The 20,862-nt window shown below is 41.0% G+C and overlaps 3 protein-coding genes across 8 annotated transcripts in view; 2 read left to right on the top strand and 1 right to left on the bottom strand.

Moving 5' to 3' along the window:
• The window catches only part of LOC140339046 (oocyte zinc finger protein XlCOF8.4-like), a 236,061-nt gene that overhangs the window by 49,667 nt on the left and 165,532 nt on the right, over positions 1 to 20,862 (bottom strand). The gene's annotated exons all lie outside the window — the stretch shown is intronic.
• LOC140338976 (uncharacterized) overlaps positions 1 to 20,862 on the top strand; it is a 69,447-nt gene that overhangs the window by 24,962 nt on the left and 23,623 nt on the right. The gene's annotated exons all lie outside the window — the stretch shown is intronic.
• Positions 2,339 to 20,244, top strand: LOC140339023 (uncharacterized). Of its 3 annotated transcripts, none has more exons than XM_072423515.1 (10): positions 2,339 to 2,447; positions 2,672 to 2,804; positions 2,920 to 3,096; positions 13,431 to 13,542; positions 13,876 to 13,967; positions 14,094 to 14,199; positions 14,279 to 14,376; positions 16,202 to 16,313; positions 16,583 to 16,663; positions 17,631 to 20,244. In XM_072423515.1, exons 2-10 carry the CDS (start codon positions 2,682 to 2,684, stop codon positions 18,296 to 18,298), a joined length of 1,569 nt encoding a protein of 522 aa, XP_072279616.1. In that variant the 5' UTR covers positions 2,339 to 2,447; positions 2,672 to 2,681; the 3' UTR covers positions 18,299 to 20,244. The 3 variants fall into 3 exon arrangements, with proteins under 3 accessions (XP_072279616.1, XP_072279615.1, XP_072279617.1); XM_072423514.1 differs by having other exon boundaries at positions 14,276 to 14,376; XM_072423516.1 differs by lacking the exons at positions 2,339 to 2,447; positions 2,672 to 2,804; positions 2,920 to 3,096 and adding exons at positions 12,322 to 12,367; positions 12,766 to 12,896; positions 13,184 to 13,348 and having other exon boundaries at positions 14,276 to 14,376.

Below are 20,862 nucleotides of genomic sequence, written 5' to 3'. Positions count from 1 at the left end.
AAAAATACACTTACCTTCAATCCTGCAGGGCAGTCCGATCCCTCCAGGGGTGTCCTGCAATAGGTCCCACTCATGAAGGGTCGAAATATATTTCATGTCTGGCAGAAGTTTTACCATTAGATACCTGCCCATCAAGTCGATCAAGAAAAGAGTTCCAGGAAACAAGCTGCATTTTAAACACAAAAAGATCTCCTCATTGGTGGGTATTCTATGGTTTCAGCTTTTGGTTGAAACATATTCAGTCAGCAACAGTAAGGCCTTTAGTTTGTGTGAATTTGGTCATGCCTGTCCAGGATTGTATTCCCAAGGTGAAGGAAGAGGTTTAGCCATATGTGGACCCACTTCAAGGAAGATCTCACAGCAAAACTTCTCCCAAATTTAAGACCTAAATGTGGTTCCCCACAATGTAGGTCCTCTGGTGGTGGACAACATGTGATCACTCTGTAATACGTTTTCCATACTCCTAACATGAATACAACCTCCCCCATGTGGATTCATCCAGGTTCAACTTGTTAGCCAACTTCTTTCCACATTATGAACAGAGATAGGGCTTATTTCTCTATCCTGTAGACCCATGAATAGAGGTAAAGGTTCAATGTATGCACAAAATATTTTCTAATCATGTCAACAGTCTAATGATTGACAAGACTGGACTTTTGGGCAAAGCCTCAGAAGACACAATGCTTTTTCTTGGGATAGTCCATGAGGGTTGACTTGGTGGTAAAACATTTCCTGCACTTAGAACAAAAGTATGGCTTCCCTGCTTGTAGATGGGCTGATGCTTGAGGAGTAATATCCTTTGTTAGAAACACTTGCCACAATCTAAACAGGAATATGGCCTCTTCACTAGGTATGGTCATTGATGTCTGAGGAGAATTTTTCCTTTATCCAAGGCTGGAATAGGGCTTCGGCCCTTACGGGAAAACTACCTAACAGGTATATGGCTTCACACTCCAAAGGATTGGAAGTGACCAATATTCTCCATCAAGTTTGTAGCATAATGTGGCTTCTCTTCCTCGTGTGTCATCTGATATCAGACAAAGGCAACCTATAGAAGAAACATCTCCTACACACTGAACACAACCATGTGGGTTCTCATGATGAACCTTCTAGACAATGCACTGTCCTCAATTTGGGCAGAAATTTGGCTTCTTTACAGATGTAACCATTGATGACAAGGTCTTCCTTGTGTCTGAGTGAACCATTTCCAGCACCCCCTTATTTGGGTGCTAAAACTTTTATGGGGGTGCTTTTGCAGGCTGGTAAAGGTGCCCTTCGGAACTGAACATGGCATGTTTCTGGAAACTTCTTGTTTTTTTCCAAACGTATTGGCTGTCTTCAATCAACATGAACAGAGCTAATGTGTTTCAGGGGGTTTGAATCTTAGTCAGTAAGCAGACTCTGGATACCACAAACACCCAATGTTTAATTTCCATGGCTACCTCAATAACCATCGATAAAGCTTAAAAAACCCCAAGAAGAGGGCATTTTACCTCCTGAGCGTTACCCCTTTTTGTCTTACTATGAAATGATAGATTCTTGTAAACAACACATTCCTCACCTACCTTCTCTTATGGTAAGACTATTACTTTGGAATGGAATAAGACCACCCAGCTATCTTAGCAGCCATTGGACACAATCCAAGAACCTGCCCGTCCCCAAAACCCCATACATATAGAGCTCATAAAGTGCCCAGATGTTGGGGGCTGATCTGCAATCTTCAGCACAAGAACCCATGTCAAATAAAGCCACACAACAAATTAAGTGCAGCAGTTCCCTCTGTGATTACGTGAATACCCCTCCATCACCACTACCACCAAACCCAGAAAATCTGCCAGGAATTTTTTGTACACTAAGATGACAAAATCTTCTGCTAACAAGACACACAACCCCCAACCTGTCATCAACACCACAAAAGGTTTAAATTTCCTTTCTGTCCTTAGGGCTACAACAAAATGGCCTCCATGATCCCATTCAAAAACAATTTCTAGCTATTAATTTTTTTTAAACCATAACATAGCACATTTTTAAATATCTTTAAATCCTATTTATGCATGCCAAAATTGTTGGAACAGGTTTTATTTTTGGAATTCTCTAAAACAGTTTTGAAGTTAAAAGCTGCCAATGAGAAGATATGTCATGTTGACTACAACAAGATGGTTTCCTCTGCTGTAAAGGGAGGACACATTTGTCAGAACCCATCATCCAGTTCTCACAATGCCTTCCTGAGGTTGGTGGTATAAGGTTACCGTGGCAACCTGGGGTAGCTGACAGCTGTGGAACGCACAAAGTGGAAGTGATGAAGCCACAGACAGGAAGTGAGTGTTCTGTTTCCTGTGTTTAGGGAATGATGATGATGGAGAAGAGACAGGCAGCTGGTTATAGCTAACATTGTGTGACAATGTTTATATTCCATTAATTATTGTCACTGTGTTATCACTGTAAAGGTGACTTATAATTATTATTATTATGGAATATTATACAAGAATATAGACACTCCAAATAATTGAATTTATTAATTTTATATATATTATATGCATTTATTTTCTTATTTTTACATTCACAATAAGAGATGGGCCCAGTGTTGAAGTTGCCGATAATTTAAAGCAATTACCTTAACATTAGTGGAGTATTATTGGGATTTGTCTAAAATGTAGCATTTTCATTGCAGAGGTGTCACCATGGTTGGCCCCACCCCCGAGGAGCAGACTCCATCATCTGGGAGGATGGAGAAGGTGCAGAATCACATGACTGAGAAGATACTAAACCTCACCCTGGAGATCATTTACCTGCTGACTGGAGAGGTGTGGAGGATTCTCAGAAAAAACATCTTTTTTAATAATACACAGTTCAGATTGGAGACTAGATATGTTGTAATTTATATATTTATGTTTTTTTTTATTTACTATTAATTTTTAGAAATATGGACCAGTAAAAAAATCCTGCAAACAAGCAGCTCTTCATCATAACATCCAAGGATGCTTTAAAAACACAAACCACATAGACTTTCCTCATCCCTCCCTGACCCCTGAAAGAGACAATGACATGAAAATCCTAAATGTCACCCAGAAGATCATTGAGTTGCTGACGAAACAGGTGAGTGGTGCCGGGAATTCTGGGAGATTGTGCATAACTTTACATTTATCTATATTAAATGTCACTTGCCACTTGGCTGCCCAATCAAACAGTACATCCAGGTCTGCTTGTAGATTATATACATCCTGTATGGACATAATTCCATTACATAGTTTGGTGTGATCTGCAAACACAGAAATGGTACTTTTAATCCCAGACTCTATATAATTTATAAAGATGTTAAACAGTAAAGGTCCCAACACTGGACCCTGAGGTACACCACTAATAACCTTAGACCATTCAGAGTATGAATTAGTAATCACTACTCTCTGGATGCTGTCTTTAAGCCAGTTCTCTATCCATTTACAGATTAAATTTTCGAAACCTATTGACCCTAACATGCATATTAATCGTCTGTGGGGTACAGTGTCGAATGCTTTAGCAAAGTCCAAGTACACTATATCAACTGGTATTCCACTGTCTACCTGTTTACTTACTTCCTCAAAAAAAAAAGGGAGTAAATTTGTTTGACAACTTCGGTGTTTCCTAAATCCATGCTGACTATCACTTATAATATTATTTTTTAGCAGGAACTCCTCTATGTTGTTCTTCATCAAACTCTCTAGGACCTTTCCAAATATGGACGTTAAACTAACTGGTCTGTAGTTACCTGGTAATGACTTTGCTACCTTTTTGTAAATAGGAACCACATTGGCCTTACACAAATCTATTGGAATTATGCCAGTGCCTAACCTCCATGGCGGTCTAATTATGTCAGTATTTTTATGCCAAAAGCAGTACATTGTTTTGCATAGAATTTTGTTGTTTAATATTGTAGACCTGCAATTCTTAGGAATAACTAGGTATGACAACATTTGAAACACAAATCATAAATTATAATATAATAAATAATAATTATAAAAAAAATGAAATAATATAATAACAATAAATGTATTCAATAATTGAATAAAAAAACACTATAATTTGTCCAGAAAAGGGTGCAATAGTATTGATAAATTAGTAGACACTGCATATTGGCCTAGTAGACATCCCGGGTATGGTTTCCTTTCTGATCTTCCTTGCTCTGTCATCTGTCTTCGAGCAACGAACCATGCACATCCTTGTAGATGCGGCCTTTTTCTCGGTTGGTGGGATGTAGTCCGTGAAGTGACGACCAGTCAGACGTTCCAAGTTGACCACTGCAATGACGTCCAGGTCTATTCATGGCCATTGATGGAGTTTGGTGGTTCATGACAATAGATTCAGAAACTTTCCAAATGAAGTCAGAATGACTCACAGGCCTGTCACTCTTGTTTTTAGAGAATTTAGGCATTCCACAAGCATTGCTTAACAAGATGCCTGAAGATATTTTTGTAGTACTTCTTTGGCTGTTTCCCCATTGCTGAGTAGAATGTCATTGCTTGATCAGCTCCGTTGAGACCTCCCATGGTAGTCTATGACTACTTGTGGTTTCATGATTTCTTTCCCACCTTTTGTGCGTACCATACCAGTGGAGGCATTATGGACTGTACTGTATTAGACACACATCTTTCTTGTCACACCATCACAGGGCCATCCCTTTGCCATTCCTGCAGGCAACCATTTCTCCTGTCTTTAGCTTCCTTTTTGCAAACATTGATGGCATGTTCTACCGGTTAGCCCTAACAGTTCCATATGCATCTGTTATGTGTTGCAGAAGAAACTCATAAAGTTCAGGAGAAATATAAAAGTTGTCGGTTGTGACACAATAGCCCTGATTTAGCAGTGGCTCAATGAGTGAGAGAACAGAAGATGTTCCCATTCCTTAGCTGCTGTATTTTGGGGTTGAATTTTGTCCCTATTCCAGTGTAAAGGACTGAATTCCAACTGTAGCCAGTTGACGATTCTCAGAGCATGTAGGTTTTTAAGCCAAATCGTGCTCTCTTTGATGCAATGTATTGCACCCAGCTAAGCCTCCCCTTGTAGCCCATTAGACTTTCATCTATGCTGATGTCTCTTTCTGGTACAAAGGTCTGTTGGAAATTTTTAGGAATTTTGAGATACATTTCAAATTTTCTTGAGTTTTGGTGCAGGATGAGTAGTTTTATTGAATTATTAATTGTTTGTGAAATGTAAATATTTCATAATCAGGGTAAATCTGTACTCTGGCATGACTGTGCCAAAGAATGGAGTGGCAAGTAATTTATTGGTAGTTAGAAGAAAAACCCAAAAGGACAGATCAAGGTTCAGAGGTGTTGGTGTTTTCCAAGCCTTAAATTTTGAATATATAGGAATGAGTAAAAAAGAAGGCTTGTTGTGCAAACTTGAGTGAGAACAATAGATTTTAATGGTAGTGATTGTATACCATAAAATTATCAAATGTGGTGGGCTTCAGTCAACTTAGTGTGAGAGCCAAAAGGTATAATAGTGGTAACATATCTCATGGAGATCAATGTTGTCTCGTTTCCAACGGGTTTCGCACAGCAGCTTTATTAGGGGATATGAAGACTTGTGCTATACATATCACAATACACAGAATTACAATGTGGCAAGCAATTTGAAATTTGAATACGTTTTGAAAGAACAAAAAGACTTGTATAAATTGTGCGATTGTGCATGCGCAAAGTGGATTTGAAAGTCTAGAGGAGGTGACAAACATTATTTGTTCCTCCTTAGGGTGTGTTAAATTCGAGGCGCCCTCACCTACTTTGCGGAGGCAAGGAATTCCCTGTAGGTCCTGGGCATTGGATAAATAGTTTCTTTGCCCAAACCAGGGACGGGGCTCAGCAAGCACCAGGATACCTTGTGCAGTCCAACCAATGGTGCCCATTCTGAGAGAAGGGCACCCCTGTCCCTTGTAGGGCGCGATCGCCTACAAGGGGGGAAGAAAAGGAAAGTAAATAGAGAACTATAATATATTACATATAATACGTGATATAATGCATCACATGTGAGTAAGAAGCAAATGTGTTTGATGCCTAATAGATAATATACCAAAATAAATAACATTTAGATATAATATGGGTGCAGATCATAAAAGATGAAAATTTTCATAACAGATCATAAACATGTGAAATGTCACTTTTGAACTATAGTATTATCATAATTCATATTGGATGTAAATACAGTAGAAAGGTGATTAAGTGCTAAAATTGGTAAAGTAAGATGTTACGGGAGATCATAAGTTATAATATGAGGAGAGAGAAGCATCAGTACAGGCTAATATCAGGGAATATTAAACTAATGGAAAAGACTATGTATAGTTTGTCATGGTAAATGAATGTGGGTAATTAGAGAAATGGTTTGAACGAAAACATGTTGTTAAGGCCCAGCGGTGTGATGGCATTCAGGGTATAGATCCATTTAGTTTCCAGTTTAAGTGGAGACCTATGTTTGTTACTCCCTCTAGGATTGGGGATATTTATTCAAGGGCTGAAAAGGAAATTACGCTCTTGTTGAAATTGTGTTGTGTCCCAACATGGTGGCTGATGGGCGTGGTCATCTTTCCAGTGTTAAACATGCTCATATATCCTTTTACGAAACTTTCTCTTGGTTTTTCCCACATAGAATCTTCCGGATTTACATGTGATAAGGTAAATTACACCAGCTGTAGAGCAGGTAATGTGATGTTTAATTCTATGTATTTGGTTGTTCGGAACTTTCAGGGATTCTTGTTCAGTAATCCATGGGCATTGTGTACAACTGCCACATCTGAAGGTACTTCACTAGGTAATTTTTGGGGTTGTTTGTCCGAATAGTGGCTGGAGACTTAATAGTCCTTGAGAGAAGGTGGTTTTCTAGTGATACTAGGATGCTGTTTTAGGATTTTTGAGGTTTTTGAGTCTGAGGTCAAGATATCCCAGTGTTTGGAGAGAATCATAACGATTTCTTTGTACTGGTTTGAATGTATTGATTAGTCTGGTTTTTTACTTCTGTAGATTTAGGTTTGGTTTGGGTAATGAGAGATCATCGGTCCACGGTTTTGGCCTTATGGTATGCCTTCTTTAGTAGGTTCTTACTATATCATGTAAGAAAAGATCGTTGGTCCAAGGTTTTGGTCTTATGGTATGCCTTTTTTAGTAGGTTCTATTTATCCAATGCCCAGGACCTACCGCAGAGAGAATTCCTTCCCTCCGCAAAGTAGGTGAGGGCGCCTCGACAGGGAGGGATCCAATGAATGGCACACACCCTAAGGAGGAACAAATAATGATTGTCACCTCCTCTAAACTTTTAAATCCTGTTCGCCAACAGGTAAGGGCAGAAACCGACACCGAGTCTGGCTTCACTACGACCTCCTGTGCATGCGTTGAATTAGGTGCACGCACATTCTCCAAATACGAACGCCAAGTTAACCATTTATAAGGCTGAGAAATTTACAGCACCAGCCTCTTTTGACTGGCTGCTAACATGCCATCCTTACCACCCTCTACCAATGATTCAAGTAAGTCAGATAACCTATTCTCTTTCCTTGACTACTGTCTGACACAAGTTTTAAATGAGTGGGATTCTCTCTCATCACTCCCCCTGAAACAATTTTGAGATCCCCCTATTATCTAGAAGCTCTCACAAACACCCTAGTAAGTTGCTATAAACCTTTTTCTTTTCTCGTAAACGTATTTTAGTTATTAACGTATTATGTAAACTTTTATTATAATTTCCCACCAGAACTTTCTACCCTAATAAACTCTCAGGCTCACTGGCCCTGATTTATTAAAGTTCTCTGGGGCTTGAGAGAATACACTTTCATCAGTGAAGCTGGGTGATACAGAAAACCTATTCGATTACTCGGGGTGGATTTTACTTGCAAAAAGCGGTAATCCTGAATCACACTCTGGGTGAATTTAAGCTAAGATAAACCCCACTTACCTTGCTCTGTTGTCGTCCCCCGTCATCCTTTTGGTTCCCGCAGGTCCTGGGGAGACGTCTTCCCCCTCTGATCTCCAGGTGCGAAGTGAAGAGCCGAGATCTACGGGGTTTTCTGTGACGTTGATGAGGGCGCCGGTTCGTGCGAGCAGGGCGGCGTGAAGTTTAAATCATTTTGTATTGGATTATTGAGTCCAATACAAATAAATCTTCATATAATATATATATATATATATATATATATATATATATATATATATATTTATTTTATATATGCTATAAAATATATAAATTAAAAATAATAAATAAATTATATAAATTACTTAAATTTAAATAACTTTTGGACATATTTTGGGGAGTTATGCCTAAAAATTATAGCCTACAATGTAAAATAAATTTCCCTTAAATTTGGACAGAATTAGACCGCTAAGGGGGTTAATAGAGAAAAAATAGAAAGAAGAACAGGGAAGAAGAGAGGAGAACATGGAGGCGCCTGGCACTCCCTCTGGGCCGGTTCGGATACTGAGACAACGCAGGACCCGATGGAAGGAATTTTCCGACGGATAGACTGATCTGTGGGATTGAAGGTAAGTGTGATTTTTTTATTTTGGGTTAGTTTTGGGTTTACTTTTGCCTTTTGCTTCCTGTTTACAGCCTACATTAAATGAAATCATATTATGATCACTGCTACCCAGATTCTCTTTTATTTGCACATTTATTATAAGCTCTGCATTGTTAGAAAAAAACTAGATCTAGCAGAATATAATTTTTATTTGGGGGCTTCTATAAACTGTACCATAAAATTATCTTGTAATAAATTCATACATTTTCACCATTTTTCTGTGCCAGTAGTGCCATTACCCCAGTCAATTTCAGGATAGTTATAATCTCCCATCACTACCACTGTGTCAGCCTTTGCTGCCCTTTCTATCTGTGCTAGTAGTTGATTTTCTATGTCTTCTTTAGCAATGGGGGACTTGTTGGATGGGATTTCTAAGAAGCTTATATAAGAGTTACTGTCTGGACCCAGAAACATTTGGCTATTGTGGTATATGTAATAGAGATCAACATTGGGCATCCCTTTTCACCCTTTACATTCTTATTGACCCTGGCCTGTCCCATTTATTTATTGGATTTTAGTGCTTTTAATCATAGAGGCAGAGCTAGAGTTATGGTAAAATCAGGGTGAAAAAAAATTGGTAAAACATAAAAAAAAAGAAAAAAAAAGTGCTGACTGAAAATTTGTTATTCTTTCCCTTTGAGATGGACAATTTAATGGGAACAGTCTGGAGAAGCATACCATCATATGCCTGGATAGTGAACTAGATGATGATGACTTCACACAGGACTGTCCACGGGAAAGCCAATTTACCCCAAGTTTTCATCCAGTACATCACAACAACAACCTATCCTTCCATCTTTCTACACATGGGGGGTGTTTTTCTGAGCAGCCACACCCCACCACCCACCATACAGCTTACAGAGGAGGTAAAATGTCCCCAAACCCCAACTACAATAAACATTTATCTCAGAGGGGAAAAGGTCACTTACATCAGAGAACCCAAAATGGTTCAAAGAAGTTTGAGTGTAGAGAATGCGGCAAATGGTTTACACAGACGTCCCACCTTCTGACCCACCAGAGGATACACACAGGGGAGAAGCCGCATTCGTGTCCTGTGTGTGGTAAGCATTTCAACGACAAGTCCTACTTAGTCACCCATCAGAAAATTCACACGGGAGAAAAGCCTTATTCTTGTTCGGACTGCGGGAAGTCCTTTGCCAAGAGGTCCAACCTGGTGAGGCACCAAAGGATTCACACAGGAGAGAAACCTTATGCCTGTTCTCAGTGCGGGAAGTGCTTCACGTGGAAGCCCTCCCTTCTCTACCACCAGATAAAACACACCAGTGACAGGCCCATTTCCTGTCCAAATCCCGGTGGCATTTTCCATCAAAATCACTTCTAACAAGGCTTAAAAAACGACGCACCAGATGGAAGCCATGTTTTGGCTTGTGAAAAGTAGTCAACCTGTGTTCTATGTTGGATGAGCAACCCAACACCACAATATCTTTCCAAACTCAATATCTTCTGAATGAGGTCACCACTTGTTTAGAAGGTTTGTGATAACTTCAAGAACTTTAAGGAAACCATTATGAAAGGCCATAGAGTGCTTCTTTGTGTCACAAATGATCATAGGATATTGTGATAGTGCTAAAATTCCAAGTTTGATGGCTGCCCCTGGTAACCAGCTGTCGGGTATGTGGGATCCAGCTTGTGGGCACTTCTTTGAGCCATCATAGCTGATTAGGACTAAAGCAGGAAAAATACACTTTCCTATGATTTATAGAGAACTTCCTCTGCTCCTGCTTGATCTGTGTTATCTATTAGCAGAGATTTAACTGGACTGCATACAAGCTGGTTTACCAATGAAAGGTGTCCATTTCTTGCTTCTGTGTTTAAATTGTTAAATCTATGGCCTTCCAAACATAGGTGCTGTGGCACTTAATAATAAATAGATATGCTTGTCCCCTTGAAAGTATAACAAATACATGCTGATCTTGCCTGTGAAGTCCACCTAATGAGGTGGCAACAATGCTGCACTGCTCCAGAATTGCGAGCAGAGTTGCCACCCTCACATAGGCTGTTCCTGCTTGCACTACAGTGGGGTGAGAAGATGTTGTAGGGAGTGTGGCTCTCGCCATTGTCGCTGCTGACTGGCAAATCTTTAGCTCATCAGTACCAGGCCACACCTACCTGCTGATTATCGGATTGGCAGGACTGCCTGGGCAGCTGGGACCCTCCCACTGTGATCCGCAGAGTCTGGTAGGGGAAGCATGGGGGACACAAATATTGGCAAATTTGGCACATTTAGGGGAGGTAAAGGAAGCTGTATTGTTGGTAATATAGGACTGCAGGAAGGTGAGAAACACACCCCATCTGTTGATTGGATAGTGATGGAGCAGCACAGTTTTTCTTTTGTCCATTCTGCTCATTCTTGTCAGCACATGTGAGCAGAAACTTAATCTGATTGGCTGCTAGTAGTGGCCTTCCCTCTGCCTGTCCTGGTAATCCGTATGATATTAGGTCAGGTTGAAGTTCCTCCATAAACTGCTATTTTGTTAAACCTGCTACGTTAAACTGGAATCAGTTTTTTTCCTCTATGTTAAAATATTATTTTTTGGACTGAAAGCTGACTTTTTATCTGGTGATGGAGAAGAATGATGTCCTAACTTATTGTAAGTTTCTAAAAAAATAAAACTTGCATGTTTTTCTATTGTCTGTATTTTGCTATCTCGCTCCCCTCGTCCTGTGATTGGTTAACAGTTAAAACTTTTTTTTTCCATGTCCAACAATATGAAGAGTGATGGTCACTATGTACCATGTCTTTCAGTTAAGCAGCGTTTCAGAAGCCACCCCCCTAAAGCTAAGCCCCACCCCTGAGCAATGTAGCTAGTTCTGGATGTAAGTGCTATTTAACAGGAAAAAGAAAAGGTTTGGCTTCAGATATACGTTAACCAAAAATGTATCTCTATTCATCTGCTGCTAATAAAATATTGAGGCTCATGGGCTGCCAGATTCCCTCCAGCCCAGCTGTCGATTGGCTGATTTGAGTTTTGACATCATCACTAATGCAGGTTAAATGTGAAGGGAACCACAGAGGAGTATTGGTTGGGTAGATTTTTGGTCACTAGAGGAAAATGGAGACTAGGGCTTCCATAACGGTAGAATTTAAAAATTTTATGGCTAATGGCTATGGCTAAAATGGGGGCATGTTTGACTTAATAGCCATCTGTGCCTCCAGTCCTGGGGGCCATTGTTCTCATTTCTATCCTGGTGTCACTTGGAGTTGACCTCTTTTTTGTATTTTACTGTCCTAAATGGCAAAAATGGGTCACACATCCTTTTTATTAATAGGGAAGAGGTTCCAAGACATGGAGTTGGAGGTCTAAAAAGATCGCAGTTCTGGCAAATACCATAACCACAACCAAAAAGAGTTTTTGTAATAAAACAAAAATAACTACAAGTTTGTGCACTTTGTCAGGAATTCGGAAAGTAAGAAGCCATTGTGGCTACAACAAAATGGCTGCCGCACACCAACACAGCCCCAGCTCCTTAATGACAACCTGTACTTGTCCAATTATTTTGGGGTAACCAATAAGAAGAGATGCTCCCAACATACAATATAATGTATGTCCCTCTTAGATAAAGTAAATTGCTGTAAGAAGCACAAAAAACAGACGACAGCAAAATGGCTGCCGCCTTCTACAGAGGACAGAAGCTAGGTTACCACAAGCCACGCCCAGCACCCTCTAAACTAGCAGAAAGTGACTCGTGATGTTGTGGAACGCACGAAACCGGAACTAAATAAGCCACGTACCGGAAGTAAGTGTGCATTTCCGCTGTGCGGACAATAATAATGGCATAGAGGAGACAATAAGCTGCTCACTGCTGGTGTGTTTCTACGTTTATTTATCATGTCCACCATTCATAACTTTATTATTATCCAGATTAACCATCATAATATTGTTATTACCACTATATCCATATAGTTTATATTCATATATTGTATTATTAATATTACATTATATATTCCAGAATTAAATTTGTTGTATTGCCTTGCAGCCAAATACATTGAAGTTATTATAAAAGGGCAAAGCAAAGTTGATAGGTGACTGGTTGCCAGGGTGAACTGCCTAGGGGGCACCAGAGCAAGTTATCTGCTCATGTCTTCCCTAAAAGATGATCAGGATCCATATCTGAAATATTTCCCGCTCCCCTTCCATACACTCATATTGTACGCATGACACCAGCTATTTTTTATCGTCTCCTGTCCCTTTTTAATGATACAGATGAGGCGTCGTAATCCGTCCAATCTCTAAAGAGCAGCGTCACATTGGTGAGGATGGAGAAGGAGCGAGGTCACATGACTGAGAGGATATTAAACCTCACCCTGGAGATCGTCTACCTGCTGACCGGAGAGGTGAGGAGGATTCTGGGAGGTCACATGATGTCACTCTTGTATTTGTTAATAAAACCCAGACCTGACTAGAGAGGTGAGGAGGATTCTGGGAGGTCACATGACCCTAGTCTTTTCTCTGTTAGTAATACCCAGACCTGAGAGGAGAGGTGAGGAGGATTCTGGGAGGTCACATGATACCACAGACCTGAATACAGAAGTGATGGACATTGTGGTGACATTGAATTTGAGGTAATGAAGGCCTTTTCTTTGATGTTAGTTTAACCCGCTGTGTTTTTGCTTCCATGTAGAATTATATCGCTTTCAAAATGACGGATGGCTTTGTCACACCAAAATTAAGAAAGGCCCTACAGCCTGTTAAGGAACCTTCATCCGAAGCCCCCCTCCCTGAGAATGACAACGATAAGAAGATTCAGGAGGTCACCAGCAAGATCATCGAGCTGCTGACAGGAGAGGTGAGCGGTGCCAGGAATTCTGGGGCATTATTATTGGTCTGGTGTTGGTGTCTGGTGGTGACTGTATCATTGTGTGTGTCAGGTTCCTATAAGGTGTCAGGATGTCACTGTCTATTTCACAAAAGAGGAAAAGGAGTATTCGGATGGACACAAGGATGTCACGATGGACAACAACCAGACGACCACATCACTAGGTAGGAGTTTAATGTCTTGTAGAGTTTTCAGGATCCACCTACACCAGCCTCTCTCAACAATTGTTCCTCAATTTTCTTTTCTAGGATCCTCATGTATAAAGTATTTTATCCAAAGCTCATGATATTTGTTGACATCTGAGGTACATGATCTGAGGATCTATTGTTCAGGTTGGCAAATAACATGAGACAGAAGATCCACCCTTGCCCACAGTTCAAGGAACCCCTAACAACCATTGTAGGAAACCTAAATGAGAAATGCTGAACCTCCAAACACATCCTCTAATATAAACACTCAGGGACAATGTATTCAGTCGATGTGTGTGTTTCCTACAGATGGATCCAGAAATACCCCAGAAAGATGTCCCCATCCTCTGTATTCCCAGGATTCCACACAGGAAAATCAGGAGATCCCTCAGGAGGATCAGGTAGATGGGACTGAAGGTTCTAAATGTATATACATATGATTATTATGCAGTTGTATTTTTCTATTTATTCTAAATTCCTATATAAAAGATTGTTAAAACGAACTAATGCTTGATTTCTCTATATAGACTGGAGAATTGTTTGATGTTAAAGTTAAAAATTCCAGTGAAAAACACCCGAATGTGATTGGTGATGATGAGCCATGCAAGGAAATCCCTCCGGAGATCAGCACAGGTAAGTAACGAATACTAAATCCAGAAATCCCAGATCCTCTTTGTTCTACCAAACTTTATTAACTATGTGTTTGAAGCAGATGGACCCAATACCAGAAATACACCAGAGAGAGGTCCCAGTCCACTTTATCCACAGGAGTCCATGTCGAAAAATCGCAAGATTAGACACCGTTGTCCGGTACGTTAAAGGTGTCTCTTTTCTCTTGCACTGAAGAACACAGAAAGTCATGCACCATCAGGTTATATTGCCACATACACTGGAAAAGCCAGGCCAAGGCAAACTCTCTCTATATCAGCATGACCCAGGTTTTCCACCAATGTCCTACGTAGATGGACCTCTTTTCTACAGATTTGCTAAAACCAATTTTCTTGAATTACGACTCTTTTATATCACTGGTAGATCTAGTGTGTAAGCATGGGATTATCTGGAGTGGTCGTCCTTAGCTTGGACTTTAGAGTGCTGAACCTGGACTTCTTGGTTGGTCAGCTGCTTCAACCTTTTAACATAAGTTGAAAACTTATAGATCCTGATTCTGTGTCTAGGGAGCAATTGTGATTGATTTGAAGGGATGACATGTCTTTGGACCTGCCCTTGAGGAGTATTGCAGGGATATTGTTAAAGCCAAAGGCTTCCACCATGATTGGCAGTAAACAGAAAGATCCCCTTATTTGCTGTATCCCTGGGGTAGGCAAGCATAGCTGCCTTTCATTTTAGTCTATGACTACCTCTGAAGCCTGGGGTAAAGCCCTTCTCCTGCATAATGTTTTCCTCCACTTTCCAATGTGTGAGGACATGTGTTTATCTTTGTGGGTACATGGATGGTCTTCCTCTCAAATATTTAGTTTCCAGAGGTACAGATTGAACCCTTGTTCTGTGCTCCCGTTTTGTATTACACCTCCATCTCCTTGTATTACCACACAAGGTAGCAGTTCCCCATCAAAACTCTTGGAGACTGTTAGATCTGTATACCCTTATCCTGGTCCTTGCTACAGAAGGAGTTCTGGGGTTTCAATCCAGTCAGCTGTCCCCTTTTATACAGAGGATATCGGAGCCATATTGTGCCCTCAAATCCTGAGTGGCCATTCTGCTAGGTATTTACCAGATCTTCTCTTGAGCTCCTTCTCCTGGCGAACTTTTTGGCTTCTGTGGGTGTTTAGGATGCAAACACATTTCCATTTTTTTCTTTTTTACCTATGGCCAGCGATGAGCCCACAGCATTACTGTTCGAGGGTTTTGTTCTTTGTCCACATAGTTGCACCTGGGGTGCTGAATCCAGTGTAGACCTGCTACCATCTCTTCGCATCCCCATTGTGGGTTACTTAGGCTAACTGTTGAGAACAAAGTAAGCGCAACCTCTGTTTGACAACAAACCTTTCTTAGGTCAGACGTGGCAGTGATTTGGCTGGATACCACACCTTTAGAAGTCAATGTAGGAACCCCTTCCCACCTGGATACAATCCAGGATCAGGATGTTTCGCTTTTGGGAATGTGCTTGGACATTTTTTTCTTTTTTGTTAGGCCCTTTGCCTGGGTATTCCAGCTCCTCCAGCACATTATTGTAGGACTGGAAGTTGAAATCTAGAGCTTCCTTCTAGTTGGGGTTGTTTATTTTCTCAGTCAGGTCAGGACATGCTAGATGGCTCAGGGAACTATATAAGATTTTGGATTTTAAGGGTCAGGCTTTTGTTTTCTGTCTAGGCACACTCATTTGTTGTGAATGCCCCTAGGTCACCACCTAGCTTTCTGTTTCTAAGTTCTTCAACCAGGGAATTACTGTGACCTCAACTGATGCCAGCGTCAGTTCTTCACATGGTTTTTGATCATCAGGAGTCTGTTAGCATTGTTTCAACTGTTGCCACTCCCGACGTCCAAGTCTGAGCTCTGCTAAACAACAAAAGCATGATACCACACCAAATTCAGATAATTAGACTGCTTGTAAAAAATAAATAAAATGGATTTTAATGAATATGGTGTCTTAATCATTTTTGTGTGTTTCATCTAGCGTGAAGAACTGGTTGTTATTAAAGTGGAGGATTCAGATGATGAGAAAGAACCGTATGTGAGGGGTGAGGAGTCTCGTAAGGAGGAGGAAATCCCTCCAGAGATTGGCACAGGTGAGTAATAAACACTAAACCCAGAAAAGAGTCCCAGATTCTCCTAGCTCAGTCACTACAACAATCTCTTCCTCTTCCCTCTCCTCTGTCAGTAGACAGAAATGGGGGGGGATAGTATGTGCCTAACGAAGGGAGTCAGGAGCCATCAGCCTCTGTAAGTTTCCGGCTTTACTCCTCACTTCATGTCATTGTGTATCACCTGCCAAGAGATGTGACCAGTCTCCCCCCACACACTCTGGGGCCATCTCACTCTCATCTTTATTTTACAGACACTCAAAAAGATTTCAAAGATGAAGAAAAAAGACTCATGAAGGGTAAAGAAGTTGAATTCCCCCAAGAGATCAGCACAGGTGAGTAATAAACACTAAATCCAGAAAACAATCCTGGATGCTCCTTGTTCAGTCACTACAACAATCTTTTCCCCCTCTCCTCGTAGAAAGACATATTGTACAGGCATGCAGCCTAGTCCTTAACTGTAAAAAAATAAATTGGCCTTTCTGCACTGCTCTGAAGATCTTTAAACATCAAAGTGAAGTTTTAGGTTAGGTGATGTGATTGCTGTGCTGCCCACTGTTATCTTTGCTGGAGAAAAAGCAGTACCTGAGATCCTTCAGGGCAAGGATCTCCTGCTTTAGCTTCATTCTGTGCTTCCTCCACCTCATCCTAGTGCTTATTGATCATTTTCACACCAGTCATCAGATCACTAGGTATTAGGGGGCTCCACTTCTCTACCAAGATGGCTGCCTCCAAGCATTGCAGGGACACCATAGGCAATACTGATACTGATTCTAAATCACATTTCCATAGTACAGGTCCTCTTTAAAAGCCCCTTCTTCCAACACTGATAAATTTTCCTTGAATACTTCCCGATCACTTTGTTTGCCCACCAGATTGCTGTAAGCACCAAGCATCTTGGGATAGTGGGAGAGGGTCACATGCTTCCCCCATAGCAAAAAGTACTGGCTGCAGGCTAATGAGACAGTGCAAAGTTTTAGCAGAATGGTAAAATGCTATTAAGGGCACCCATAAGGAGAATTTCAATAACTGGTTTGCCATTTTGGGCAAAGTTAAAGTGTGAGGACAGCCATAACTGAAAATGGAGAGTATTTCAAGCCTACAAGCCTGTAAGGTTACAGCCATGCCCACTGCCTAGCAAGGCTGCACAAAAAATGGTATTTATGGTTATTTTTGGTTTGAAATAATTCAGCTGTGGGTCCCCATGTGGCCTTCATGTGAGAATATTTTTCAACATTTTATACAATATTTTTCAGACCTGGTGACTGTTTTACCCCTCCCTCTATTTCCTATTTCCTTCAGGAGGGCGATACATTAGGAATAACTCAGAAAAATGTCCTATAAGTTATCCAGATGTAGAAATAGAAGACGATGACATCACGACTGATTCTGCAGAAGAAAATGCCATCGCCCAGAATTTCCATCCAATACTTAACAGTGCAGATCTATCCGCTGACCCCTCTACGCACAGTGGTTGCTTTCCTGACTTCTCCCGTCCAGGTATTAACCCTTCTGCCTCCTGGGGGGACGTCATGGCTCCCTGTTTCGATCTCAACGAGTGTTTTACTCAAAGAGTAAAGCTTAACGCACGTCAAAAAGTACAGAAGGGCTTGGAGTCCGTCTCTTGTTCAGAATGTGGAAAATCATTTGCGCACAAGTCCAACCTGATAACGCATGAGAGGATCCACAACAGCGATAGGCCGTACCCGTGTTCCATATGTGGTAAAAGGTTTACGCAGAAATCCCATCTGGTCACCCATAAACGAATACATACAGGGGAAAAGCCTTATTCATGTTCAACGTGCGGGAAAAGCTTCACAGACAAGTCAAATCTCGTGGCCCACCAGAGGACTCACACAGGACTTAAGCCTTATTCTTGTCCTGAGTGCGGGAAGAGCTTCGGCCGCAGGGCCTATCTTCTGGACCATCAAAGGGAGAATAAATGTGAGAGGGTCTGGTATTTTAAATAGGGGTGCCTTTTAAAGCTAGGGATGAGCAAATTAATTTATACTTGGCAGAAGGTCCTGTACATCTAACCTCCTGTGGCCAGGTTCTGGGTTGTAAGGGAACGCTCAGACACACCGTATTTATGCCCTGTAATCCCTGGTAAGCAAGAAGGAAGAATTGTGTCAACTGATCAGGAAAATGTGACTCAAAGTTGAGTCAAGATTTGCACAAGTAATTACGTTTGGAAAGTATTTACAGCCATCTAAGTGTACCACCAGTAAATTCACTGATGGTCTGATGGTGATTCATGGTGGCCAAAAATGGTAAATTGTGGTTACCCTAATCTAACTCTAAGCCCCCCCCCTCCCTTTTTGGCCTGATTACCATGGAATGCCTAAGTGACTTCATCTTTTAACCAGTCCAAGCCTTTCTCTAACCAGCCAATTACTGTGGCTTAAGTGCAGTGCTTGTCCATAAAAAGGTATAGGGCAGCAGACTTTGTATAGGACAGTGGTCACCAACCAGTGGAGGAAATTTTGGTGTCTCCTGTCTCCCCTACAGATCGCAGTCTTGGGGCAGTCTCAGACCTGTGGTGGGAGAGTGAGCGGGTTCTGGCAGGTTCTAGGAAAAGGTTAGCGACCACTGGTATAGGAGATAGAGAATACTGACACTACAGGAGATGGTCAGAGACTGCAGACATACTACAGGAGAGACTGCAGACATCCTACAGGGGACTGTCAGAGATATCAGATATTGTCAGAGACTGCAGACACACCACCAACACTTAAAACCTTGTAGAGTTACAGGAGTCTCCTAGATATCATTCCTATTAAAACTCCTTTATGTATAAATGTTCCCACTAGTAATTGATGGGTTCCTCAAAAGGCTGTATGAGGTCCTCAGAATGCAGGATGAGAACCAGGGCTTCAGTAGTTGAGTTTCGATAAACACTATTGCATTTAGGCAAAACTGGTAAAATGTAGGGAAGGTAAATGCCCAACAGTTTGGTCTGCTTCTCTAGAACCCTATTAGTCAGGTCTCTAATCAAGTTCCCAGGTCTGTACATCTACTGTGCCCATTATGAGTGCTTCCTGCCATCCCTGTGCTAAGTTCCTGGGTTTGTTCTGATTGACTTTCTGATAGACTTCCAGGGGCCGGCCATGTGCAGAGGATGAACACTCCCATTATAACTGCTTCTGAAGAGCAAATATCATACTTATCCTGGTCATCAAAACTTGGTAATAACACTCCTAAACTCCATTCTCAGCAGACCCCTGTCCATTAAAGAAAAACAATTGTTTTTTTTTTTTTTTTAATTCATTTTTTTAATTTTTTTTACTCCTTTGTTGCATCTCAGTGCTGTTGATCTTTACAGACCTATTACAAGAAGTGTCGCAACAAGAACCTGGCGGGATGACCATGATCTAACTTATATGATATGTTGGGTTTACATCTGCTTTAATGCCTATAACTGTCATTTGTCTGCCCCCAAACAATTGTATTTACATATTGTAAATTGGAATTCTAATGTGAATGTGAGGATGTCCCTTCTCCATATAAAACACTGAATCTGCCCAACCCACCCCAAATTGGTTTGCTCATCCCTGAAAGCTGCCTTTTTTTTTTAAAGGGTCAGTTAATCCAAAACAGTTATTTTAGTAACAGGTGCTGGCCGTCAGACTGCACCACTAACTCATAATTCTGCAATCTGTTCCACGTCCCCTCTGACCACGTACTTATTGATATGAAACAGAATGAAACTTACTGGGCCAGGTGGGTTAAGATGGGAACTCAGGAAAAGAGATCTTCCAACCAGTCTCTGTGAGGCATAAGGACCTGGGGGAGGGTGAAAGTATTGCCAGTATCTGTCAATTAACCGGGCGGGTAATGAAGGAACATTTATTTATTCATATTTCTACGTCTTATTTCTATTCACAAGAAAGAGATAAATAAAACATCAAAAAGGGAATCTATGGTGGGCGTGTCCTGAATTTTTGTATGTTGTGCTTAGAATGATAAAGAGCACCTGCAGATCAGAGGATGAGAGTAGGTGCTTTAGTTTTGAGGGAACCTTGTATACAGTTATCACCATTACCAGTTTCTCCTTTAGAAGACTTCCCCTCTGTTTTAATGACTTTAATTTGCCACCATTCCCTATGCTTGGGGAAATGGTGACCAGGGCTAAGAAAAGGTGAAGTAAAAACTTGATGGGTCTGTTCCACATTCCATAAGATACAGTTTTAACTCCTGGCAATCACACCTATAGGAGATGTTTGGCATCCCATTAAAAGACCATGGTCATTAATTTAGAGTTAGCACCCATTTATGGTGACCCACACTTCTGGGAAGACATCTCACAAGATTTTGGAGGGTGTATGTGAGAAATTGTGAGGTTCAGAACTAATGTTGGATGAGAAGACCTGAATCACAATTGGTCCAATTTATCCCAAAGGTGTAGGGTTGAGGTTAGGACTCTGCAGATCATTCAAGTTGCAGTCATGATGCAAAAGAATAGGGTCGTCTCCAAAATGTTCCCACAAGGTTGAAAAGGTACCATTGTCCAAAATGTCCTTGAATGATGTAGCAA

The sequence above is a fragment of the Pyxicephalus adspersus genome, chromosome 10 (assembly GCF_032062135.1).
Source record: "Pyxicephalus adspersus chromosome 10, UCB_Pads_2.0, whole genome shotgun sequence".
NCBI classification, from domain to species: domain Eukaryota; kingdom Metazoa; phylum Chordata; class Amphibia; order Anura; family Pyxicephalidae; genus Pyxicephalus; species Pyxicephalus adspersus.
This window is presented reverse-complemented; position numbering and strand designations above follow the sequence as displayed.

Excerpts from the sequence above, each read along its gene's own strand:
- LOC140339023 (XM_072423514.1), top strand. The coding sequence starts at position 2,682 with ATGGTTGGCCCCACCCCCGAGGAGCAGACTCCATCATCTGGGAGGATG. Across the intron at positions 13,543-13,875 it reads CCAGACGACCACATCACTAG|ATGGATCCAGAAATACCCCA; the intron begins GTAGGAGTTTAA and ends TGTTTCCTACAG. Across the intron at positions 16,314-16,582 it reads CCCTCCAGAGATTGGCACAG|ACACTCAAAAAGATTTCAAA; the intron begins GTGAGTAATAAA and ends TTTATTTTACAG.